The sequence below is a fragment of the Phyllostomus discolor genome, chromosome 8, assembly GCF_004126475.2.
Source record: "Phyllostomus discolor isolate MPI-MPIP mPhyDis1 chromosome 8, mPhyDis1.pri.v3, whole genome shotgun sequence".
NCBI classification, from domain to species: Eukaryota; Metazoa; Chordata; class Mammalia; order Chiroptera; family Phyllostomidae; genus Phyllostomus; species Phyllostomus discolor.
Window position 1 is genome coordinate 104,178,207 of NC_040910.2, and position 26,713 is coordinate 104,204,919.

General features: G+C 56.7%; 1 protein-coding gene across 2 annotated transcripts in view; it reads right to left on the minus strand.

The window, feature by feature from the left end:
• The window catches only part of PLXDC1 (plexin domain containing 1), a 59,540-nt gene that overhangs the window by 22,363 nt on the left and 10,464 nt on the right, over nt 1-26,713 (minus strand). For both annotated transcript variants that reach the window (XM_036033861.1, XM_028520842.2), the window contains exons 3-7: nt 13,736-13,879; nt 13,382-13,451; nt 12,621-12,743; nt 11,881-11,999; nt 10,799-10,898 (exon numbers count right to left, since the gene is read on the minus strand). In XM_036033861.1, coding sequence (XP_035889754.1) covers nt 10,799-10,898; nt 11,881-11,999; nt 12,621-12,743; nt 13,382-13,451; nt 13,736-13,879 — 556 coding nt within the window. The remainder of the gene's footprint in view (nt 1-10,798; nt 10,899-11,880; nt 12,000-12,620; nt 12,744-13,381; nt 13,452-13,735; nt 13,880-26,713) is intronic.

Sequence of the window (26,713 nt, forward strand, 5' to 3'; positions counted from 1 at the left end):
GTTTCTTCCTTCCCTTCCCTTTCAAAGATTTCATTATTTATTTTTAGAGAGAGAGGGGAAGAGAGGGTGAAAGAGAGAGAGAGAGAAACATTGATGTGAGAAAAATGAATCCATCAGTTGCCTCTTACACACCCACAACTGGAGAATTGGCCTGCAACCCAGGCATGTGCCCTGACTGGGATTCGAACCTGGGACCTTTTGGTTCTCAGGCTGTCACTCAGTCTACTGAGACATACCAGCCAGGTCAGCCTCAGTATCTTGTCTATGAAGTGGAAAGACAAAAACACCTGCTACAATGTGCTTTGCAGGAAAAAAAAAAACTGGAATTGTAGATGAAAAGACTTTTGTTAAAGTGGCAATCCATTTTAGAGCAGGAGACGCTCTTGCTGTTTCCCACCACACCCCCATTCTCACCCAAGAACTACAACTTGGGGTTGGTTTCGTTTGGCTCTGAAAAGCAAGCAGCCAGCCACTGAGCTTTGTGAATGAGTCCCCTATGAGGGGAAAGAGCCACTTAGTGTTTGGTTGGCCTAGCACCCCTTCTTATGGATTGCTCCCTTAAATCCCTTCTGGGGTACTTCCTCCAGCCCCTTCCTACAGGTGGTCTGCAGGAGCTGCCATCTTCCATCTTCCTCCATGACCCTGCCTCCCTGGTCACACAATGATTGGTTCAGGGCTGAGTATCTGATGGAAGCTGGACCAATCACAGACCTTCCCCAGAAATTTTCAACAGTAACCAAGAGGCCCGTCCTTTGCTCTTTAGTAGTAAAGCTAAGATGCAAGCTCGGAATCCGTGAATGGCCACAGTTCCAAGCTCCAAGCTCATGGGGAAGGCCAGAGAATGAAGAAGTGTTGGTGGCATTCCGGGATCTGGAAACCCGGGTCCTGCCCTGGTCCCTGCCCTAGCAGTCATCAGCTCTCCTTTGGCTCTTTTTTCCACATAAGCTAGTGTGAGTTGGTTTCTGTCACTAAAGCCCAGAGTAGGTGAGATACAATTTTCTCCTTCAGCTGAAGGTGGTTTGGAGGAAAGTTTCCCCAGGCTGCAGTAGAACTCAGTGGAGGCGTCCATGAAAGAGGGGGTGTCCTGTGCAACCGCTGGGTGCCCCATCCCCTGCTCCCCCTCCTTTATGAAGAACCTCAGTGGGGGGTATCTGCGGCCTAAAAGAATATCTCATCTACACTTCTTTCATTTATTTTTATTCCCCAGTCTTGGAATTGTTCCCACCTACAGGATTGAACCCCAGGTGGTGGGAGCTCTCTCCCCCCACTACCACCACACTGCCCCGCTCACTGCAGAGTCACGGTGGACACTTCGGGTCCCCAAAACACTCAAGACCACAGAACGTCCTTGAAATACGTGCCATGCAATGAAAAGGAAACTGCTCTGGCCTTGAGGCCAGCAGAGCTGCCTGGGAACTAAACAGGAATCTGGCCTCCCCGCTCACGTGTCACTAGGAGGGTCTACTTGTTATCCATGGGTCGGGCTCTGCTCTGGGCCGAGGGGAAGAAGGTATAGACCTGACAAGAACGTGGAGGGAGAGAAGCCCTGCGGCAGGAGAGAGGCCACACAGGGAGGGGAGGGGAGGGGAGGTTCAGGCTCTGCCCTCACTGTCTGCGGGACCTCGGACGAGGGCCTAAGCTGAATGAACCCCATCCAGAAATGGAACTAGCTACTCTGTACTTGTGGGTCTGGTCTGAGAATTAAAGCAGGCACCTTAGGCAAAGCACCTGGGCCAGAGGAGCCGCTTAAAGTGGGAGAGTTCCTCTTTCTTCTCACCGCCTGCTCCCTTCGGTGTGGGGTTTCCTTGGGACCGAAACTCGGCGGCATTTTCCGTCTCTCCCGACCCCTCAAACTCTGCTCTGGCTGAAGACTGTGAGGAAAGTTCCTTTCCCTCCCTGCCTCCCCCAGCCACCCCATGGCAGATTTTCTTATCGGTGACTCCTGAGTGGGACCCTCAGTTCCTCAGCAACTGCTGAGGACGCTGTGGACAGACTGACACCCTGAGAGGCAGCCTGACCACGGGGCTGTGCCGGCGTCTGGACATCCTGGTCACCCCATCCTTGCCCTCCCTCCCTCAAGGGCCGTCCCTCCACCGCCCACTGTCGGCCTCTCCCTTTCCCCCCTTTGGTTCCCAAGGTCCAGCCAGCTTGTGTTTCCTCCTGGGGGGATGGGCAGCCCTCCACCCTCGTCTTCCTGGTCCAGATTGGCTTTCACACCCCCCCACCAAGAATGAGCTAACAGGAGAAGTGGGGGAGATCAGTGCTCAGGTGGTGAATAGTCCTTGAAAATCTCCCAGGCCACTCCGAGGGCTCCGCAGGGAGGACTGTGGACTTAGCCTTCATTTCCTGTCACGGAGGATGACCACGCCAGCCCATGCACCCACGGCACCCTTCCACCTGGACCCCTGGATTGGAGCTGGACAGTTTATAATGAGATCCAGGCCTCCTGCTTTTTCCTCTCTTCCTTCCATTGCAGGCAGATCAGGGGACTCGCTGCCTCTCTCAGGAGCCTGGCTGGAAAGGGTGGGTGGGGGAGGGGTCCTGGAGGGTGCCCAGAGGGACGCACTGCCCAGTGTACTTGCAAGGGGGCTCGCAGACACAGGGGCTGTGTGAGTGACAAGATAGGCGTATCAGGTTGAGAGCTGCAATGACAAGTTGCCTTGCCATTCATTTCATGAGTGGGGAAACTGAGGCCCAGGGAGATTAGCCCATGGGCTGTAAAAGTTCGTATAACACTTCACAATTTTCCAAGCCTATCCACAGCGTTACATGGAAAAAGGGCTACTTAATGAGAAAACGTACACAGAAGCACAACCCACCGCCCACCACACTCATTCACCAGTTCAACGTTCAGCTCGCAAAGTGACCGGCACGGGCCAGGGGGCGGGGCTGGGGCTAGGGGCGGGGCTAGGGCCAGGGGGCGGGGCTAAGTCCCGAGCTCACAGTGAGGAGCAAGACGGACCTGGCTCTGCCCCCGTGGGGCTCACACTGTTGGGGGGCCCCTGGATCTGACTCCTCTCCCTTCCTCTCACACCTTTGTGGGGTACACGGACAGACAGCGCTGTTCTCCCCTTTTCAAGAAGGAAGGGAGATCCTACAGGGGACTCGTTTGCCCAAAGCCACACCGTTTTTGTTTGTTTTTGCAGAGCCCAGACTTAAAGCTCAAGCCTCAGTGCCAGGGCAGCTCCAGAAAGTCACCGAGGTGTGTGTAGAAAAATATTTATCAACCCCTGGCTCCTGGAAGGGGGCACGGGGAGACGCAGAGGCAGGGCGGGGGCTTCATGCGTAGCATCTGCTGATTTTTGTGGCAAAATGACTGGATTTCAAGCTACCAATCTGGAGTCACTGAGCACAGAACTTCCACAAGCATCTCCAGCACACCACTGTTTACAGCTGCGTTTTAATTTAGGAGTCCAAAGGAAGCGTTTATAAGTTTTTAAAAAATCATTAAGCGGATGCGCAAAGACTTAGTAATCATGTGTGTATTATCTCCTGAACAACCACAAGTCTGAGAAAGAAGAGGCCCCATAGGCAAACCTCATGCCTGCCAGGCAGTAACTGCCCGCTGTTCACAGAGCTACCAGGGCCCTAGGGAGGGCAGGACCACCCCTCATCAAAAGCTGAGTGAGGCTCACAGAGCCCTGTATCATGCATGTGTGCACACACACCAGACTTTTTTCTGATACAAGAAAGGCCCCTTGCCAAGCAGGAATGGGGTCTGAGACTGGGTGGGGAAGGGTGCCTTGCTGTAATTCCTCTGCCCAGAGGAGGCGCCAATGTTCAGTGCTCACGAGGGACCTTCCGGTGTGACACCAACTGCTGTGATGTGAGAAGGTGGCCTGGGCTCTAAGTGACCCTGGGGGATGCAGGACAGATAGGTGGAGGATGAGGAAGCTCCAGCCAGCCTTTCACAGCTCTGTCCCACCCCCTACCGGGGCCATCTCTCCTTCTGAAAAAACACCCCTTTCCGCACCGGAATGTACTAGAAAAAATAAATGTGAAACTTCACGTCTTCCGAGGTGCCCGAGGCCATGGGGTCTAGAGACCATGTAGACTTTCCTTCCTTTACCTGCCCATCCTTCAGGGCTCAGCTCAAAGGACGTGCCCTCCTGGGAGACTTCCTCTGCCCTTGGGAGCAGTTAGGGGCCCCTCCCCTGAGCCCCACTGCTTCCTGTGCAATGTCCAGGGTCACCTGTGACACCAACCCATCAGTATGTACTTTGCGGGCCACCTGCCCCACCAGGCTACAAGTTCCCCAAGGGCAGAGCCGGCAAGTTATTTGTCTCTGTCCCCCACCCTCAAGCACCAGGCCCTGCACATGACAGGGCCTCGGGAAATGACTGGGAATGAATGAGCGGGTTACAAATAGTCATGGAAACCTCAGCAGCAGAGCATAACGTCAGCCTGCAGGCCAAGGGAAGAACGCCCTTCCTCCCCAGCCCAAGATAGATTATGGCCTTTCTCAAAAGGGTCACTCCCCGTGGGCCAGAGACAGCCAGACAAGTTACAGCTCAAAGTAGAAGAATCGGCTTGCAGGATTTCTGCACTTGTGGGGACAGCCACCCTTGGTCAGAAGGAAAGTGAAATGGGAGGGACAAAGGGAGTCAGGGTTGGGGCATGAGGGAGCCAGTTTCAGGGACAGAGACACACAAGCAGCATCCAGGGAAAGGGGGGTCCAAGCAGAATCTGGGGGGGTGTCTCTCCACCAGCTGGGCTCAGAGTGCAGCTGGGGCTGCGCCTGCAGGAGAGGCGGCCAGAAGTGGTCAGATGCCTGCCCAAACCCGCCACGGCCCTCCCCACAGGGTGGAGGACCAGCGCGGTAGGAAGGAGGAGGCGGGTGGGTATGCAGAAACACGTCCCAATTTAAGGTATTTGCTCAGTTCCACTGCTAATTTGTACTTATTTGAGTATGTGGCTTTGGTAATACTGTTATTTCTCTATAAACAGAACCCTTAACATCCCTGCCTGAGTTATATTTGCTTTTGATTATCCTGCCAACATCTGGGGCTTGCCCAAGGACAATGTCTGTCTCATTGACCAGCAGGTCCCTTCCTGAACCGAGACCGGGGCCGCCCCAAAGCCACATATTTGGCCGTTCGAGACGTTCTGTTTTATCTCTGCTTCCACTCATCGAAGATTCAGAAATATGAAGGCCGGGACACGGAAAGCCCTGCCACCCGATTAAGAAACGTTCGTGGTTCCAACAGGAGGTTTACGTGTGCTGTTTTGTTGCAATACGGACGCCAGTGAGAAAGAACTGGATGGCTCAGAAAAATCAGACTGATGGGTCCTGCTACGAGCTTCCCTCCAGAATGGGTGGTTACGGCATAAAAGAAATCAGATGGCAGTTCGGGAAAAAGTGTTCATTCACTCATTCATGCGTTCCTCTGCTCACCTGGTTATTCCTTCAACAACTACGAATCAAGCCCCAGCAAGGGGCCCCAGAGATAAACACAATGGGGTCCTGTACCCGAGGAGGAGTCCTCCTCACACTAAAGCAAAGTAGAGTGGCTCCACGCTCCGAGTAGCTCACTGGTCGGAGCATCGCCCCGTACCCTAAAAGGTGCAGGTTGGATCCCCAGTCAGAGCACATGCCTAGGTTGTGGGTTTGACCCCTCAGTCAGGGTGTGTATGAGAGGCAACCGGTTGATGCTTCCATATATCTATGGGATATGTGTGTGTGCGCCTTCTTCTCTCTCAAAAATCAACAAAAATAAAAGGAAAAAATGGCAAGGCTCAGGGAGCAGAATAGAGAAAAAAACCGGAAAAGTGAAAAGAGGGGAGAAGGAATCCCCAGACAGACAAAAAGCTCCAATGGAGCAACTGTAAAGGACCCTTTGTCCGGAGAGGCCAGAGCAGAACGGGCCAAATCTGGTGGTGACAGGTCCCCACCCTCCACGCCCTCACTTGGCTGGCTCTTCCCTCTCTTCCGCAGCCAGTTCCGGGGCCTCCCACTCAGCAGCCTGGCACAGAGGGACAGCTCAGGCCTCTGACATGTTTCTGGACTCACATCTGGCCTTTGAAAGGAAAGGAAGGTTCTGGTAAAGGAGAAGGCCCAAGCGGCAGGGCCATCAAGGCCCTTGCAGGGCCAGCCAAGGGGCAGTTTATACTTTGGAGCCTTTAATAGTGAAATCTGCATTAATCGATCCCACGGACTCAGAATCTGTCAGTTGTGACGTTGGCTACACTAAGGATGCTTTTCCACTGTCCATGAAAGAAAAGGTTTCTCAAACGAATGAATAGAGGCAATTACATTGACTTCTGCACCCCCCCACCCCCCCGCCAGGCGAGTAAAGAGTGAACCAGCTACTGTGTGTTTTGCGTGCGTCTGCAGAAGGGTGCTGCTAAGTACGCACGGATCTCTGCATCGAAGCATGTTCTGCAGACTCAGCCCCGAAGCCTGGGCAGCAAGCAGTTCCCATAAGGAAGTCATGGTAGGAAAAACTCTCCTTCCCTCCAGCCCAGGAGTGAGGCCGTGAATTCCCTCCGCCCTCAGGCATGGGTGGGAGGATGGTGGAGGCTGGGAAATGAGAAAGTCCCTGGACAGGGTTCAGTCACGGCAGGAGTTTTGAATAGGAGGGAATCTCCAGCTCCACCCCTCCCAGTGCCCCAGGCAGGGAGGAGCCAAGCTTGCGTACAAGGGCAGCGACGCCACCTGTTCTGTAGGGCTGGCTGGGCTTGGACAGTGGGAATGTCCACGGTGATAATAGGGCCTGTGGACCACAGCACTCTCCCCGAACTTCTGTCCTGTTTCGGCCCTGGTTGTTTGGGATTTACTGTTATTTGCGGCTCAACCTAATCCCAGTAAATTCCCTGAGGATCCTGACCACAGGACCACCTAAAAGCCATCCTTCCCCAAAGCAGAGATTACAGCCCATTTAAAAACCCAGCGAAAGCCATTGGAGACTGTCCCAGAAAGATGCACACATGAGAGTATGCTCTGCACACACCTCAGTATTCTTCCTGAGGTCCAGGCCTGGATGACCAAGGTGAAAACCTTGCCAGAAAAGATGCAGTTACCGAAGTACCCACTCCCAGCTCAAGCAGGGACAGGCAGGCCTGCTCTCACCGGGGGTCAGCGGAGGGCAGGGGACAGGGTCTCTGCTCCCCCCACCCCACCTGCTTCGTTGGCACGCCACTCGCTCTTGAGCTGTTACTCACGGTTGGAGCCTGGGCAAAGTGCTGGGGCCGCTGTGAGCCCCTGGGGAGCTCACAGCTAAGCTAACCGGACAGAAGGCAGGTGAGCAGGGCAGCGGGACGGGTTTAGCATTCAAGGTATCAGCAAAGGCCAGAGGAGTGGAAGAGAAAACCCCGAATTCCACTGCATGGAGGAGGCCACATTTGAGTTTTGCTGATTGGTAAAAGGGGGGTTGTTTATACAAGAAACTGTCACAGAAGTCCAGGTTGCCCTTGGCACGTTTGGGGGGCAGAGGGCATACACAGGCCAGAGGGCATACAGAGGACAGAGAACAGGCCAGTGCCCTGGGAAAAGTGGTGGGTGACGGGAGGATTTGGGGAGGGGCCCATGAAGCGGCCGTGTGCAGCTGCACAGGGCCTTGAATGCACGCTGGGGATTCTGACTCGATGTTGCAGGCAACAGAGATCGAGAGCCAGAGAATGATGCGATCTGTCTGACACGATCTGTCTGGCAGTGATGAGAAACGGGGAACAGAGGGGACGGGAGACTGGAGTCTGGGAGCCCTTGGGCAGTGGCTGGGAGTCAGGCGCAGGCTTCGACCTGGTTGGTGGACATGACGCCCCAGCAAACAGCACCTGCAGGCACCGAAGCCTGCAGTTCCCACGGCGGAGCCCTCGCCTCTCCTCCCGGCCTCTCAGAGCAGGCCAAGCTGCCCGCCTGTTTTTTCAGGTGCACCGTGCTTCCTCCCCGCCCCTCTACCCCGCCTCCCTCTATCTCCCGGGCTGGCTCTAAAGCTGCCTTTCATTCCAGAATCACAGAGGAGCCTCAGATGCAGACACTCCCAGGGGACCTGACTTCCTCTAATTCACCCTCGTTCCACAGCTGGATCCTGCAGACGCTTCCTGAGACTCGGCCATGCGCAGTGTGAGGGAGACGCAGATGCAACGGGCCAGACCCTGCCCCGGCGGCGGTTCAGCGATGCACGGGGAGGCGGGAGGCGGATCAGCCCCGGGGTGTGCGCACACGAGGCAGTGGGCGTTTGGGGAACCGAGGAGGAAAGGATTCACCTCTCTGGGTGGAGTGGCAATGGGTCAGACTTAGTCTCGATGGTGGACCCTGAGGTTTAAAGTCCCCCAGAAGATCCGGTTTTCGGTTCTCCCTTTCCTAGCTGCGTGGCCACAGCAAATCACTCCGCATCTCTGAACCTGTGTCCTCATTTAGAGAGGGGCAGCGTAGTCCTCCCTTACCTGCACGGTGTATGTTTCAAGGCCCCCAGGGGGTGCCCGAAACCAAAGATAGTACAAAACCCTGTACATATTGTTTTTTCCTACACATACACGCCTGTGGTGAAGTTTCATTTATAAACCAGGCACAGGATGATATGAACAGCAATAACTAATAATAAAATAGAAGAATTACAACAATATGCTATGATAAAAGGTAAGTGACTGTGCTCTCTCTAAATGTCTTATTGCCCTGCACTCGCCCTTCTTCTTCTTGGGATGGTGGGAGGTGACACAGCGGAATGAGGGGCGGTGAGGACGCAGGCGTCATTGCGGCGTAGCGCCAGGCCGCCGCTCACCTTCCACGGACTGACCGGCAGGGGGTGCGCACAGTGCGGACACGCCGGGCGGAGGGACGCCTCGGGTTCCCAGGCGGAACGGAGCCGGACGGCAAGAGATTTCTTCAAGCTACTCAGAACAGCATGCAATTTAAAACTTACGAGTTGTACATTTCTGGAATTTTCCATTTCATATTTTTGGACCCCAGTGGACTGTGGGTGACTGAAACCATGAAAAGGGAAACCACAGATACAGGGGGACTGCTGTACCCCCACTCGCATCGTTGGGAGGACGATCCAGTGAGATACCCGGAGGCTCAGTGCCTGGGGACGGGAGGCTAAATCACCCTCCCAGGACCCTGCCTCTTGGTGTTCACATCCTGTGCAGCCCTGTCCTGGGAGTGGGCTGGAGTTTGGTGACCTGCTTCCAACCAGTGGGATATGGCAAAGAGTGACAGGATGGCACTTCTAAGATGAGGTGACAAAAAGAGAGACGGGCTTCCATCCTATTCTCCCTCCACGGCTGTCTTCCTTGCCTGCCCAGGGCGGGAGCCAGCTGCCAGGCCGCCCGGCAGCTGTCCTGTGGGGAGGTCCACGGGGCAGGACCTGGAGTGGGGCGCTGCAATCTGCCAACAGCATGGAGAAAGCTCTCCGAAGCGTGTGTCTCCCCCGACAACTGTTGCCTCGACTGCAAGCCCTGCAAACCCCCGGAGAGCAGCATGGGAACCACCCTGACCCAGAGGACCCAGGTGCTTGGCTTCCCGACCTACAGAAACTCTGAAGTGACATGTTTGTCGTTTTTAGCCACCAAGATTCAGGGTGATTTGTTACACAGCAGTAGCTCACTAACACAACCGGGCCAACACTGACACGTCCAGCCAGTACCGGCGTCAGGCAGGTGGAGCGATGCTGAGAGCAGCACAGGGGCGGGTCTGGCGGGTCCTTGCTGAGCCCCCTGCTAGAGCACCGGGAGCTCAGGAAGGGGGCCCGGGGAGGGGCGGGTGAGGTGGTGGGAATTCATCCTATAGAAAGGCTCACACTCGGGGCACGAAAGGACCTGCCCATGAGGACATTCACTGAGACATCATGTGTTGTAGCAAAATCTCGGAAACAGCTGAAAAGCCTACACCCCGGGGACTGGTACGATCAGGGGCGTCCGTGCCATGGGCTGTCACGCGGCCGTGGGAAAGGAGGAGGTACACACCGCTCTGGAGTGGCGGGCGGGACGCACTACGCTTAGGGGAACGGTGGCATCGCAGGCACCGTCATCGGGGTGTGCAGTGCACCATGCTTTGCCATGTATGATGCGTTTTTGGCCCAAACTTTCAGGGAAAAAAATCTTTCATTTTAATTTTTTAATTCAATTATTTATTTACTTGTTTTTAGATACTTGTTTTTTTGTATTGTGAAGGAATTTTAGCACTTATTTTTGGACATACAGGTATCATTACTGCTTTCTAGAGTTACACTTTCAACACACAAGCATAAATAGATTTAAAAAAACACGTAGATATGAAATTAGTACTGCCCATGTATAATGCGCATCCTTATTTTCCCCTCCAAAATCTGGGCAAAAAGTATGCATTATAAGCAGCAAATACGGTATGTACATAAACTTACCTGAAGGCTTATAGCTGTAGAAATAACCTGGTTGCCTCAGAAAGGGGAACCGGGGTGGGGGCGGGGCAGGGACGGGAGAGAAACCCACTTTTTCTGTCTCCTGGGGCCCCCCATGATGCTCTTCTGTCACCTGGCGTGGGCAGGCAGTTATGACTGTGCTCTGCGAGGACTCACAAACCCTCGCGAGGTGTCTGGAGATTTTCTAAGCTGGGGGTGGCTGAGGGGAAGGGCCCCGGCTCGCCTGCCTGTCAACAGCCAGGGCGGTGCCTCCCGCTGGAGATCTCACGGGATAAAACGGTTCCCTGCTTTAAGGAAGAGAAGGCGGACCTCCTTACGCCTCCTTTCTTCCCTCAGTTCCCACTTGACGCTCTATGGTCCATCCACTCCCCATCACCACCGCCCCCCGTGCCCTCGAGCCTGGGTCAGCCTGAGCTGAGTCCAGCCCAGTCCAGGTCTCTGCCCAATTCCTGTGGACTCACCTGGCACGTCCGGGGATGTGTTGACAGTCATGAAGGCATCTGACAGGCCTGTTTTGACGGGGTGCTGGGAGGAGCTGATTTCCAGGACGGACATAGGGATCTGCAGCAGGGAGGAGAGGCTCCGTCTGACCCCCAAGCACTCTGGGGCCAGCCTAGACTCCCCCTCTGCGCTCCGGGCCCATCTGCCTGCTCGGCACCGCCTCTCGAAGGATGTGAAGACATCCCACAGCCAGGGGACCCCATTCACATTTCAAGTCTCGCCCATACCACCTTCAAGCACATTTCCATGTTCTATGCTCCGTCTTTGTGAATGGCACCTCCGTGCACGCCAGAGGCGTGAGAGTCACCCAGTCCCTCCTTTTTCTTCATTTCCGCCTCCTCCATCTACTACATCTCTAAATCCTGTTCATTCACCAGCTAACTGGCTCTCAAATCTGTCCAGTTCTCTCCATCGCCCCCCCACTAGACTCCAGGCCGGCAACACCTCTCTCCTAACTCATCTCCCGGCATTCCCTCTGAGCCACCAACAATCTGTTCTCCACTCTGGAGCCAGAGTGACCTTTGTCAAAAGCAAACCTGGTGCCCCCCAGCCCCATCTTGCCCCTCACTCTCTCCCCTCCAGCCATGCTGCCTTCTTTCCGTGCTTTGTACCAGCCACGGTCTGTCTTGCCACAGGACCTTTGCACATGCTTTTCTCTCTCCTGAAACACACTCCGTTCTCCTCTTTGCTTCCTTAACTCCTATGCCTCCTGCAAACGTTAACTCTTCTCCTTAGGGGAGCCTCTCCTGACCCCCTACTGAGGTAGAGAGCTCCGTGACAGGCTCCGGTGACACAAGGCACCTCTACTTAGGAGCACTTTTTATGGTGGCAATTCTGCACTTGTCTCTGCAATTATTGTCTGTTGTCTCAACAAGACTTCAACTCTGCAAAGGCAGAGCCTACAGCCACCTTAGTAACTAACTGCTGTGTCCCTAGGACCAAGCCCTATGCCAGGCACATTTCAGGTTCTCTGCAAACATGTGCTGAATGGGAAAACAAGGGGCCACAGGCCCCAGCCACCTCTGAAGGTGGGCTCACTCACCTCTTTGTAGCCGAATACGATGCGGCCGTCGCGGTGCAGGGCTGCCTGGAAGGTGAAGCTGCCCCTGTCCTCCCGGCCTTGGAGGTAGACACGGTCCCACTGGACCACAAAGACTGTCCCTGCGGAGAACAGCAGAGACCTGGCTGGATGGGGAGGGAGTTCAGGGAGCAGGGCGTTGCAGAAACAGCAGCCAAAGCTGCCTGGCCCCAGGTGGGGGCCTCTTAGGGACAATGGAGGCAGTTTGCAAATTTGACCGAAGGCAGGAGCTGGGTCAGTCGCAAACCAGCCTGGCCTCCAAGCTGGGGAGGAACCGAAGACCCCACTTCAGCCCCCACACACCGTGCTCAAGCCCCTCTTACGCCAAGCATGCCCCTTCCTTCCTGCCTAACCCGACATGAGATAAAAAGGAGGGGAAACAGGAGAAATGCCTCCTCCCCTGGGATGGGAGGTTGGGTGTTCAGGGACACCCAGTTGGAGTAAGGAACAATCAAGGTCCCTGGTGTTTATTTCACCTCTACTAAGAGCCCAGCCCTTTATTTTGTCATCTTGTCATCCCGCCAGGTAGCAGGTGTCCCGTCACCAGCTTGCCGAGGAGGAAACAATGCTGAAAGGTGGGGCGGCTGCCTCACTGTGTGACTCTGGCAGGTCCCTTGCCCTCTCTGGGCCCTGCCTTCCTCCATGGGGGCTGGGCCGGGGGCGTCCCAGGACTAGGTGACTTAGACTCCGAGATCTGGTCTCACCGTTGTCAAAGTAAGCAACTGTGGAATTCTCGGAGTAGCCGGGGTTGAAGTTGGCCATCAGAGGGGCCACGTACTGAGTCGCTGTGAGCATCCGATGGGTCACGTCACCGGTAAAGATGAAGCCTGGGGTGGGGAGAGGTGCAGAGGAGTCACCAGAGAACCCCCAGAGGGGCTGTTCCCTTACGGTCCCCCCACAAGGACAGGAAGGAGCCGTGCAGACAGAGCTGGAAGCAAGCCTTGAACCTCTGTCCTCTACACCCAACTGGCAGGCTCAGGCGTGTGTGGAGCAAAGGGGTCCCAGACCAGAGACGGTTCTTCCTGCCCCTCCAGGTGGGCACAGACTCCCACCTCTCCCTCTCCCTGGGAGTGTACACAGGGATCAAAGGTGGACCCCTGTGTCAACGGGGAGCCTGGTCCCAAGAACCAAGCTCTCAACTCGGCCTCCCTTTCCCTCTCAGTCACAGACGCAGAAACACGGGGACCACAGGACTGCCCACACTGGCCTGAGCAGGCCCAGAGGGACACACACACACACACACACACACACACACACACACGAGCAGGCCAGCCACGTGAGGGCGGTATTGGACACCATCAGTGGCCTCCCTCCCAAGAGTGGGCTCCCAGAACAGTCTCACATGGATGCCTCCCTGGTCCATCTACCCAACCCTATCTCCGGGGAGCCCGTCCCACCCGGTAGGTCCCCCAAGTCCTGGCTGAGAGCTCCAAATCCTCCCCCATCCCCACAGACTGGGCCTTACCTCCGGTTGCTATGGTGATCTGCCGCAGAGGATGCCCGTAGAAAGGAAAATCAAAGGACAAGACCACTCTCTGCAGGGGATGGGAGAGAGTCAGCACGGGCCAAGCTTCAGGCCAGGGGGCTGGACAGCTACATTGCTCCATGCTTGTGTGGACAGGGTGGGGGCAGGCGTGTGCAGGGCAGACTCACAGGGGGGCACCTCAACTCTGGCCAATCCATCCAGGGTCCACTGGGGGGCACCTCCCAGATCACACACCACAGGCCATCAGCCCTGCCCAGGGACCAGGTTGGGCGGCGGGGGTGGGCTCCCAGCCCCACCAGCCCAGGGCAGCACTGCCGGGACGGGGGCACTCACCGAAGCCTGCCGGTGGGTGTTGGAGAGGATTCTGTGGACCTTCACTTGGCTCCGGTTGGCCTTGGCCACGTCCACCCACAGCTCCCGGCTGCGGGGTTCGCTGGGGCCGTACAGACGGGACACATAGTAACTGTGGTTGTCCTCCTGCCGCCACCCGAGACAAACCCACAGGAGGCGTGAGGTGTCGTCGGGCATGCCAGGAACCACCCCCCGCCCCGCACCTCCCCCTCCCAGACCTCTGGATACAAGAAGTCACGGCCCTCCCGGGTAGCCAGACCTGTGGCCCCAATGGCTGAGTTAGTCCTGGTAGCCCCTGGGCTCCCCTTGGCCCCAAATGGCTCAGCACCCGGACCCTAGCCACACCCATACAGCTCTGGCCCCAGACAAATCCAGACCTGCCGTATCCATGCTCAGCCTGGCCATTCCCGGAGAGGCCAGGAGGCCTTCCTTGCAGCCCTTGGGTCCCCACGAAGCACACCAAGGTGGAGCTTGGCTTGAGGCACAAAGAGAAGTAGACAGGGCGGCCCCAAGCAGAGCCCTTGTCTTCAGGGAGCGCCCACAGCGAGGGGGAGACCCCTGTTCCGGGGAGTGCCCTTTTTAAGGCAGAAGGGGACAACTGGATCTTAGAAGCTTAAAGAGGGAAGCAGACCCCTGACCTTGGGGAGTTGCTAGTCTGATGGAGGCGGTGGGGCTCATGCAAACAGAGAACACAGGCACAGACCCTCAAGCAGGGTGATGGTACAGAGCCCAAACGACAGTCACTAGGGGGTTTAGAAAGGGGAAGGAAGCAGCAAAGGCTTCTTTAAGATGTGTTTCTAACCTCCGCTGTGTGCCCAGTGGGGACAAAATAAAGAACGTGCCAGAACACAGCAGGCGGGCAACGATTCTGTAAAGCCTTTGCTGCACGGGAGCACCTAGCACCGGGGTAGAAGAGAGGCCGGGCAGTGGCTGGCAGAAAGGGTGGAAGAGCCGGGACAGGAAGGGTTGTCTCAGCATGTCAGCCCATGGAGCGGGTGTGGGGAGGGGGGCGGCCACAGGAGAAACAGCGGCCAAGCGGGCAGCTTCCCTTGGCTGCAGCCTCGGAGACGGAGACGGGGCTGCTGACCCGTGAGAAGCCCTGGCTGCCGTGGGCCATCAATCAGGCTGTCCGGAGGCTGTGGCTTCAGACACAGCAGAGCAGACGGAGGTCTCTGTGCCAGCCGCCCCGCCGCCCCGCCAGCCCTGGCCCTGGCTCTGGCCCTGGCCCAGCGCAAGCATGAGCATGAGCAGGGGCAGGACGCCTCCTCTCCCCACCCGCCGCCGGGAGGAAGACTCTGCTCTTCCGGCAAGTGACACGCGCTGGGAGCAGTCTGGGGTCGGGCAGAGCTGGGGGAAGGTGAGCAGAAGAAACACGTGGGTGGGGGGTAGGTGTCAACTGCCGTCCCCTGGTTTTACGTCCATTGACTAAAACTAAAGCACGTCTGAGGCGGCATCGTGCGGCCCACAGGCCATCAGGGGCGCCCGTCGCCCTTGTGACAAAACTCAAACCTCAGCCCGGCACCCACCAGAGTCCCGCCGTGAGCCAGTCCTGCCCTCTCTCCAGCTGCGCTTCTCTCTCCTGCTCCCCTTCCCCTGGGCGTCCTGGAGCCCCCACGCACCAGACCAGACGCCTCTGGTGGTCTTGCTCAGGCCTTTGCATGCGCTCAGCCTCCTGCCCGGAAGGACCTTCCGTGCCTTCTCCCCATGGCTGACACCCACTCCTTCCACGTCCAGCTCAAACCTCGCCTTCTTATTGCCCTTCTCCCTCTACGTGCCCAGTGAGGTCCTCCATCCCTTGACAACAGCCCCCACCTTCCACGGGAGCCCTCGGGAGGTGTGTGCACCCTTTGGGCGAGTCACGCAAGCGCCCCCTTGCTTGAGTTCTGGTTTTGCTCGTGAGATCCCCTGAAGGGGCCAACCGGATGCCACCGCCCCTGGGGTGAGGACAAGTGCCCACGTCAACTGATGTTGCCACAGTCACCCGCCTGCCCAGGGGTCCTGGAAGGTGCCGATGGGAGGAAGCACTGCTCCCCAGCTCTGCCTGCCGGCGCTGAAGCGCCGTGCCAGTGGCCTTCCTCCGGGAAGCAGCACCTTCCATTCCTGCCTCTCCCTCCTCTGACTCCCACGGGGGTCAGATGCCACGTCTTTCCCTCCTGGGTCTCCAGCCCTTCCGCCTCCACCCGTCTCTGCTGGGGATCCTCACCTTGATCAAAAAACGAACAAAAAACCCAAAACATGCCCCCCGCCCTGGAAAAATCACCTACGAAGAAAGAGAGCTCCAGGCGCACCAACTCACGCAAACAGATCTGTAGGATGGTGTCCCCAGCCTGCTTCCTCGGATTCACGTGCTGAGTGGTTTTTATCACACCAGAGGGCAAAAAATGAGGGGTCCCCAAATGACACTGTGTATCTGATGGTCTGCAGGACCCTAACTCTGACCCCAACTCAGTTGGGACCACCTTCCAGAGCTGCTGCTACAGCTCACCTCTTCTTCCCCCGTGGTTCTAATGTAAAAATGGTTTATTGCCCTGGCTGCTGTGGCTCAGTGGATTGAGTGCCGGCCTGCCGACCGAAAGGCTGCCCTTCTGGGTTCCCGGTCACGGGGCACATGCCTGGGTTGCAGGCCAGGTCCCCAGTTGGGGGCGTGAGAGAGGCAACCACACACTGATGATTCTCTTGCACATCAACATGTCTCTGCCTCTTTTTTCCCTTGTTTCCCCTCTCTCTAAAAATAAAAATAAGTAAAATCTGTAAAAGTGGTTTATTAACTTTTGGGCTAGAAAAAAAGGGGTTTATTAAAGGGCATAGGTCAGCCTACAATTTTGCCTGAAGAAAGGAGAACAAGTTAGATGCTATTGAGGCTGTCAGCTGCCCCCCTTCCCCCTCCATCCGCCTGCCCAAACTCTGATCCCCTGACAAATGGGGACAGGCAAGGTCACCTCTGCACCCATGGCTCGAGGTCCTTGCATCCTCAGAGCTGGAGAAGCGTTCGCCGAGGTGAAGGAGGAGGGAACCCAGACCCTTCTTGCCCTTTTACAAGAGAAGAAGGAGAGATTGGTGCCTGGCACTGGGTTGAAACTTTGGAAATAAACCTGGGCAGCCCTGGCTGGTGTAGCTCAGTGGATTGAGTACTGGCCTGTAAACCAAAGGGTCACGGGTTCGATTCCCAGTCAGGGCACGTGCCTGGGTTGCAGGCCAGGTCCTCAGTGTGGGGCATGTAAGAGGTAACCACACACTGATGTTTCTCTCCCTCTCTTTCTCCTTCCCTTCCCCTCTAAAAGTAAATAAATAAAATAAAATAAAATAAACATTAACAAAGCAGGGCAGCAGCTAATGGAAACAGGTGTTGCCGTACTGCAGGAGTCGGCTGAACACAGCTCCCCACTAGGGACCTGCGCAGGCCTGTGTTTACAACAGCTGTCTGTCCGCAGGCTGGGAGACGGGTCCCGTTTCCATCGCCTGCGTCCTGGGACGCACCTGGCGATAGCGTTCACTGAACCTCCACGCGTTGGAAATGAGGGCCCTGGACGGAACCCACGCTCTGCGGTCATGAAGCCCAAACATGCTGACGTGTCTCTTGCCGCCTCACCGAAGAGGCAAAGGCTGGCGTGACTGCGGACGCGTCCCAGCAGCCCAGCACTCGACTCCTCTGTGTCCCGTGAAAGACAGCGATCCGCTGCCCCAGCAGGCGCTGCTCCGCCCAGGAGCCAGGCTGGCTGCTGCTGGGGGACCCTTGGACCAACAGAATCACCTCACTCTTAGAGTTCCCATGGAGCCTCCCAGTGGCACCTCTTCAGTGACTAAAGGTCTTTTCTGTCTGACCCAAGGAGGGTCAGAAACTAAAGGAGCTGCTGCCTCTAGCTCCCAGGCGGAGATTCTCTCCAGTGAGTTAGCAGACCCCTGGGAGAGTGAGAGCCTCAACACACACGGGGCACACCCCAGCCAGGTGGGCGAGGCCGAGGCTCTGCCTCAGGCCTCAGAAGTGCCACGTGCAGCCCCGGATAGCGTGGCTCAGTGGATTGACTGCCAGCCTGTGAACCAAAAGGTCACCGGTTCCATTCCTGGTCAGGGCATATGCCTGGGTTGCACCTCAGGTCCCCGGTGGGGGGCCTGTGAGAGGCAACTGATCGACGTATTTCTCACACATTGCTGTTTCTCTCCCTCTTTCTCCTTCCCTTTCCCTCTCTCTCTAAAAAAAAAGTAAATAAATAAAATGTTAAAAAAAGAAGAGTGCCAAGTGCCTACCAGGGGAAGAACCGCCTCAGGGGGCAGCACCATGCACGGTCTGCTGTAAGTCCCAAGCAGGCCCCGGCAGACCCCTCTCCTGGCACAGGGCGACTGATTATCCGCCGGAAGCTGCATCTGTTTAGAGCCCCGGGCCTGGGGAGGCTCCCTGGTGATGGCTGCAGCCTCGAGAGAAGGGATGCCTTGGAACGGGGGTTATTCCTGGACAGAGCCAAGGAGACCGTGGGGCGGGGAGGGGCTTGGGAGAGCTGGAGGAGAGAGGAGGGCAGCTGGCGTCGGCAGAGCTGTGACGGCTGCGCTGGGCATTCACCTGACAACCCTGGGAGGTGATCACTAAACCCGGTCCCATTTTATAAGGGTGGAAACTGAGGCCTGCTTATCTATCCGCATCCATGTCAGTCTCGCTCCAAGACGATGCCTTCTCCTCTGTCCACTGTTTCTCAGGTCTTCAAGTCACTGCCTCACTGGAAGGCGACCTGGGCCACCTGTCTGTCACTGGTTAAAATCTCTCCTATCAGAAAAACCAGCCCTGGCTGGTGTAGCTCAGTGGATTGAGCTCGGGCCTGCAAACCAAAGGGTTGCTGGTTCAATTCCCAGTCAGGGCACATGCCTGGGTTGTGGGCCAGGTCCCCAGTGGAGCATGTGCAACACACAACCACACATCGATGTTTCTCTCCCTCTCTCCTTTCCTTCCCCTCTCTATAAAACTAAAAATAAATAAAATTTTGAAAAAAAGAAAAAGAAAAACCAGCGAGGTCCTGTAGGGCAGCAGTCCCCAACCTTTTTGGCACCGTGGACTGGAGGCCAGGAGCCAGATGGGGCGGCCCGACACTGCAGAGGGCCCGGGAGCAGGGCACAAGCCACAGCGCTCCAGAAGCCCACCGAAGGCAACCACGTTTCCGAGACATGCATGCAAGAAGTCCCAGTGGATAACCCCACTCGTTTGGAGAGGCACCATAATGTGGACTTCAAACATTTTGGACCATGGAATCCTTTCTTCTAATTAATCGTCCAGGAAACTCGATACATAAATTACATCAAAGCAAGGCCACTCCAGGAGGAGGAAAGAGAAGGGCCCGGAGCCCGGCCGAGCTCCACGTCCGTCCCCACACCCTCCGTGCGTGCGCGGGAGCCCAGCAAGCCGCTGTGGGAACCTCACGTTCTGTGGGGCGCCTTCGGAAAACTGCCGCTCCAGGACCAAGGGCAGGCGCCCAGGCGGCGGACACGCCCACCCCAGACACCGGCCCCACCTGCGAATAGTCGGTGCCCAGCACTGCCCCCCCCCCCACTCTGGGGGTCTGCTCCTTCAGCACCCGCTCTTGCAGAGTCTGCGGAAGGATCCCACAAAACAGATGGACAGGAAGCTCTCGGCCCGGTGCCTGGTCCACAGCGGGTGTTTGGTAAGCGGGAGCTAAGACGCCGACTCTGTCGGGCCTTTCTAGGAAAAGGTTGACGGTGGAGGCTGCCTCCCCAAAGCCGTGCCCGGCTCCGCCCTAAACGTCTGCTGTCACAGTGTCTCTTCTGTCTCGATTGTTCATGCCCAGAACCTGCCAGCACCGCACTTGTGACAGCGGGGCAGCATTTACCTTGGCTGAGCTCACAGTGGATCTGGACAGGAATTCCGGCTGAGCTGTCACCATCGGCCTGTCACCCGCCAGCCAACTGGCAGGTGGAAATGCCAGGGCAGGCAACCAAGGGCACCCCGCGGGGCCTGCTGGAGAGGCCCGGCCAGCCAGGCGTGTCGGGCTGGGGCTCCAGGCAGCTCGGTCCAACCCAGCGGGTACTGGTGGGATGACTGGGGTGGGGCCACCCTGGCCCCTGCCTCCACCAGTCCACCAGGCCTTACACGCCCAACAGGAGTGTGTTCTGGGTCCCTGCTACTCAAAGTATGCCCCAGGCACCAGCAGCTGCTGTGCTACCTGGGAAATGCAGAATCCTGGGCCTACCCTCAAACTTGCTGGATCAAAACTGCATTGGAACTAGTTCCCCAAGAGAATCCTTTGCACAGTAAAGTCGGCAAAGCACTGGTCTCGAAGCACCCTCACTCATCTTTGTCCCAGAAGAGACAGTAGTTAAATGCTCAGACGCGGAAGACAGAAAGACCCAGGTTCTCGTCCTGGCTCTGCCACTCCTTCGCTGTGCAACCTTGGGTAAGCACTTCACCTCTCTGTTCCGGGACAGTATTAGCAAGACCTGCCTCCCGGGGTAGTTGGGTAGACGAAATGCAAGGCCACAGAAAGAGGCCGGCATTCGGGAAGGGTTCCTTTAACATTACCTGTTATTACTTTCCCTTTGCTCACGTATCCACACAACCACCTCCACCTGCCCCCGGAAGTGTTCGAGCATCAGACTGAAACAAACCCGCAAACCCACAGAGAACACTTATTACCACAGAAGCGCAGAAAGGGGGTCTCGCCCAGGAGGGAAAGGGCCCAGGCCAGATGCAGGGGCACTGACATCAGCGCTGAGGGCTGGCCTACGGAGGGGTCCGGGTGGATGGGGCTGACCTCAGGTGGCCCTGGGAGTCGAGGGTCGGACCAGGCGTGGAAGGAGGGTGTGGACTGGCTTTCTAGACAGAGGTGATGGGTACATAACATTGTGAGTGCATGAGATACACTTCACTTTAAAATGGTTCATTTTATGTGACCCACACTTCAGGAAGGAAGGAAGGAAGGAAGGAAGGAAGGAAGGAAGGAAGAGAGAAAGAAGGAAGAAACCGCCCAACCCAAGGGGAAGGGAAGGGCCCACAGAGGGACCTGCGTGGGAGACGCACCTCCTGCGGCTGCACACCCAGCCAAGGCGCTGCCGGGGGAGGGGAGACCACGGGGACTGAGATCCCATCAACCGCCTCCAATTTTGCTCTTAAAAGTCAACCCTGTGAGATCGCCATTTACCACCCCACTTGGGAAATCTGGAGCTAACGGGGGCTTGCCGAAGCTCACCACGTCAGGTGTATTACCTGAGCGGTCAGGCGTCCAGCCCAAGGTCGTGTGGCTGGTAGGTGCCGGGGCCAAGTTCCGGGGCCAGCACGGTCAGACTCCTTCCACCAAGCTGCAGCCTGCACGTCTGGACTCCACCTCGCCGGGTACCCTTGCTTCTCACAAACTCTCTCACCTTCTCTCTCTCCAAAATTCAGCGCACACCTGTCCTGCCCCTCCACCCACCTCACACTCTACTCCCAGACGCCCTCCCGCGCCGGCCTCCTCACCTCTTCGCTGCCCCAGGGCACCGGCCTGGTGGGGTGCTCCAGTGGGCACCCCTTGCTCTTGTGGGTCTGTGCTATGACTCTGTCCCCCTGTCCTGTCGGCCCTCGGCCCTTACGCCTGGAGAGGGGGCCTTCTGGAGGTCTCCTTTCGGGAACTGCCCACTCTGGAACGCTGTAGAGACCAGACAGGACTTGCTCTCTTGTCCCTGTCGCTGGTCAGCCATCTTGGAGGACGCGGTACCTGCCCCGATGCAGGGTCCCCAGCGTTTCTGGGCCTGTCGCGGTGGAGGGTGAGCTGGGAGCTTGTGCTTGGGCCAGAAAGGAGAGCAATGCACGGAGGCTGGGCCCGGGGAAGACTGGGGTGGCAGGAGGGGCTCTTTTATCCTATGGAGAGAACTTATCGTAGCGCAGGGGAACCTCCAAATCCCAATGTCCTTAACCTTGGTTCCTCCCAAACTCTGGCTCCAGACCTAAACCACAGAACCAAGACTGGAAAACCCCCGAGATGGAAGAGAACCTTTGTCCAAGGCCTCCCCCTTCCAGCCTCTAGGAGGAGAAACCATGGCACATCCCAAGGTCTCTGACTTAGCACCACGGCTCCCCCCAGCCCCTCCCCCTCCAAAGAAATCCCAGTGCTCGGGGCCTTAGGGTTGGGCTCAGTGGGAAAATCTCTGGAAAACTGGAGCTCAGAGGAGAGTCCCATTCCCACCAGGATGTGGCTTCAGAGTGGGCGTGAGAATAACATCCAAGGAAATGGCCCTGACCAGGGGCCCTGGAGCCCACGGTTCACCCTGGGACTGCCGGCTGGGTCCCTCAAGGCCGCAAACAGGAAGGTCGGGATTGGAAGAAGCTTTGCGGTGGGTGGCCAGGCAGAGGCACTGGGCAGAGGGGGCTGAGCAGAGGGGATGGAAGAGAGAGGGGGGCGGTGCAGAGAGGTACAGGGAAGAGGGGCTTGAGCCGGAGAGTGGGTGAGAAGGAGAGGTGGTCAGAGGCGGGGTGGGCAGTGGGGCTGACCCGAGAGAGCTGGGCCAGGGGGCCTAGCTGGGAGGGAAGCCGCAGCCAGAGGATGTGCTGAGGAGCGAAGAAGGAAGTTGAGGGACCAAAGGGAAGGGCAGCTCATCCGCCAAGCCCTCGGCTCCTGGATATAGCTCCGGAGCGCCGCCGGCACAGACCGGCCGGGATATGGCTAAACAGTGGAGGTGTTTTCCTGTTGACACCCAAGAAATCTTTCCGAAACAGACCAAATCAGACTCGCCGACATGTCCCCTTCTCGCTGCTCCCCTCTTGCCCAGCCCTTTGCTGCCAAACTGTTGTCTAGGTTGGGTTTCCTTCCGCCAAAGAGACCCCAGCTCTCAGAAACGCTGGCAAGAGACGCGGGAGAAGCAGGTGTGTCTGCGGCCCTTTGCTGGGCTCCTGCAGGGGCGAGGCTGCCCACTGCGCAGGTCAGGGTGGCCACAGAGCCAAGGAGGTGGGATGTTGAGGCCTGGCTATGCGGGTGGGGGTGCTCATCAGCGCCCCCTAGGGACCGCTGCTCAGTGCAAGGCCTCACAGGCTCACTGGAAGGGAGAGCGGGCACGCAGGCAGCTCTGAGGATTCAGGCACCAGCCCAGCCCGGCGCCGATGTGCATGCGTGTGTGCGTGCGTGTGTGTGTGTAAGCACTGACGTTCCCTTCTGTGTGTGGGACCCCAAAAGTCAGTAGGGTCGGGGTCCCTGGAGGTCACTGATTCTGACAACCTGCCCCAAACACAACCGCTTTTCATCAGTAGCCCTCTTTCGAGGTCTCTGGGGATGAACGAACCCTTACTGCTTTTGTTCCTTCAAAGGAGGAGCTCCCCCTACGTGTGGGGCACTGGCGACAGAGTGATAAAACAGTCTCAGGTGTCATGGTGCTTCGGTCCCAGCGGGAGGACAGGCCATATAAGCAAGTAAATAGGGAATTCAGTGCAGGACGGGATACGTGCTGTGGAGAAACATCAGCTGCCTCCTCTGCCCCAGCAGCAGCCCTGCAGCTACCGGAAAACGGCCACCTCTAGAGCCTTATCTATGCTAGGCTAACTACCCCAAATCCCTGCAACCATTCTGCATTACTCTGGTTTCTAGGTAACCATCTAAAAGGAAGGCAGGAGCCCCTCAGCTGTGGTTAGGCTGAGAAATACCCTGCAGGACCCCCAGGGCCCCAGCCGCCCTGGTCCCAGGGTTTCTGCGGGTTTCCATGAACACGGCTGGCTCTGCCACCTCCATCCCTGGTAGCCACTCCTCATTCCTGACTCATCCTCAGCACACAGGCGGTAAGGAGCCTCAGGTTTTCCTCCCAAACTGCAGCGAAGCCACGTCCCTCCCACCTTATTTTAAGTGCAAGTGCCAGGATTTATATTTTCACTCTCGTAGTTTCATCCAGCAGGATTCCGACTATCATTCAGCCCGCTGAGGATGGCTGCCGGTCCCCGCCCCGACATCTGAACTACCTTCCAGCTGAGGTGGAGGCCCGGTCTGGGGAATGCTGGGCACAGGCCCTCCCAGTCAGAGGCACACAGTCAGAGGGACCTCCTGCCAGGGTGCCCTGCTCCTCCACCTGGACTCCCGAGGGAGCCACGAAGCCCAGAGACAATGGAAGTCTTGTGGTCAAGTACAGAGCTACATGGTGCCTGGCAAAGCCTCACATTCTGGTGATCAATCAGGAAACCAGTTCTGAAATTGGTTTGAAGTGTTACCTGTCAGAAATTTCCACTCCCAGGTCTCCATGAGAGTCAATGGCGGGGGGGCGGGGGCAGACTTTTATTTTATTTTTATTTTTTAATTTCTTAGAGAAAGGGGCAGGGAGGGAGAAAGAGAGGGAGAGAAACACCAATGTAAACACCAATGTGTGGTTGCCTCTCAAGCACCCCCTACTGGGGACCTGGCCCACAACTCAGGCATGTGCCCTGACTGGGAATCGAACCAGTAACCCTTTGGTTCGCAGGCCGGAATCCAGCCAGCCAGGGCCACTTAAAGAAACAAGTTCCCAGGCTCCAGCTGTGGAGTTTCTGAACCAGTCAGTCCAGAGCGGAACCCAAGCGCTTGTGTTGTGTTTTCGGCTCTGGGGTTATTGACTCCATGCTGGCCCTTAAAGATCCCGCTGCCCTTTCCAACGCCTACAGACAATTGCTTCCAGAAGTCTGCATCTCTGTCACTCGCTTCCACTTGGTCCTCTCTGCACAAACTAGGACGTGGCCCTCCGGCCCAGAGCAAGTTCAGTTCTGTGACTGATGGCCCAGTGAAGCTGGGCACAGGGACGGGTGAGCCTCCAGGTGCCCCCTTCCCCAGGGGGGCTCTCCTGGAGGGGCATAGCCTTCCACGCCCGCCCCCCCCCCCCCCCACCAGGGCTTCTGGTTCTGAAGGTCGGAGAAGGCCGGAGAAGGCGGGACAGAACGGGAGTGGGCGGGGCTGCATGCTTGGGTGAGTGTGTGGTGGGCTCCTGCCTCAGGGCAGGGATCAGGGTGAGGCGAGTGAGGCGCTCACCTCAGGGGCAACACTGAATGACCAAAACCTCAGTCATCAAGACAGAATATTTTAATGCCGTATTTTTTTTTAAATCAAGAGTAATGCAAACAAACCTGTGATGAACAAAATATCAAAACTTTAAACACGGACAGGATCAGTGGTGCCAAGCCATGTCAGAGCCCGGGAGGAAAGGAGTGAGCAGCCTTAGAAACGACGCAGAGAGGAGGGGAGTTCTGAGCGTTCGTGACCCTGCTCGCTCCCTGCCAGGCTGCTGGCTGACACCATCTCTGTCTCCGTCCCACCCCTGTCGCTGCAGCTCTTGTCCAGCAGCCCCTCCTGCAGAGGAGGTCACAGCTCTGGCCGGTGTGTGGGAGCCTCTCCCCGCCAAGCGCAGCCGGCTCCTCTCCTCCTGCTGCTGCTGCTGTTCCCAAGTGCTCTGCCAGCCCTTGCTGTCTCCCTCCACCCTGCCCGCTGCTGTGTAAACCGCCCTGTGTGTGGACACAAGAAATGATGGGGGGGGGGGGGGGGAGGAAGGCTGCAGAGAGCAGGAAAAACAACCCTTAAACTAATAGTAAGTATCTTTAGAAGAAAAGGTATTACATCTATGATATGAGAGCAGAAGCCTGTTTTTAAAGAAAAGAAAAAATTGCTCTGGCTGGCGTAGCTCAGTGGATTGAGCGTGGGCTGTGAACCAAAGTGTCGCAGGTTCAATTCCCAGTCAGGGTACATGCTTGGGTTGTAGGCCATGGCCCCCAGCAACCGCACATTGATGTTTCTCTCTCTCTCTCTTTCTCCCTCCCTTCCCTCTCTAAAAATAAATATATAAAATCTTTTTAAAAATCAGAAAATAATAAAGAGCTGTTGGAAATTAAAAATGTGATAGCAGGGGAAAAACCAGTAACAAAAAGAAAATAAGGTGGAGGGATCACCACTGAGTGGTCTGAAGCTATTCTTCCACAAACCCTTACACAGGACAGAAGTGAGGCTGACAGCCAACAGGCGGTTTCTAAAAGCCAGGGGGCAGAAAGAAAGAAAACAGACTAAGGAAGTCTCCCAGAAAGGGAACAACGATAACATGCAAACTAACCAATAAACAACCGGCAATGCAAAAGGGACTGGCAGACAACAGAAGGGAGAAGAAAGGTCGAGGATCGCCCCCCAAGAAGGACATCAAGTGAAGGCGGACTGGGGGGGAGGAGAAAGCCTGGCAGGGAGACGATCATCGCATCGATCATCGAGGAAATGAAAGAGGAAGACTTCCCAGAACTGGTGACTATAGGTCTCTAGGCTGAAACAGCCCATCAGACATCCAGCCACGGCAGGGCCCTCCCTCCCGGAGGTTACAGAAGACACCCTGAAAGCTCCCGGGGGGCGGGGGGCGAGGGCACAGGTACATACAAAAATGGGGCATAAGAATGACGTCAAACCTCTCAACGGTGACATCGAGAGGCGGAGGACAATGGGGAGGTGCCTGCAAACTTCGGAAGGAAAATTATTTTTCATCTAGAATTCTATATTCAGCCAGACCATCCATCAAGGATGGGACAGAATAAAGGCATTTTCAGACACGCAAGCTTGCAAAAGAACTTTTTTCTTCCATGTAACCTTTCTCAGGAGGCTAAACATGGGGGAGAAGCAGGGAAGAGAAGACACGGGGTCAGGGAAGAGGACACCTGACATAGGGGAGAGACCAGGGGTCCCACCGATGGAGGGCGCTCCCTGGACGGCCTGGGGCAGGCAGAGGAACAGCCAGCCCGGAACGGAGCGGGACTGCAGGAGAGAGGTTCCGGGGCGGCGGGGAGGCCAGGGGAGAACTGACAAGTTCGTCTACCCCAAAAATTGTATTTGAGGCTGTTAAGCAACAAAATTCGGCTAAGTAAATTTTAAAGAGCTTATTGGCTTCATTGAATGATTCATAAGTCGGGCAGCATCTCATCTAGCAGAGACAAGGAAGTTCCCAGCGAAGAGGAGATGGTGTCAAGGTCGCCCTCTTTCAGGGGTGACAGAGGCCTATCAGGCAGGTGACGTC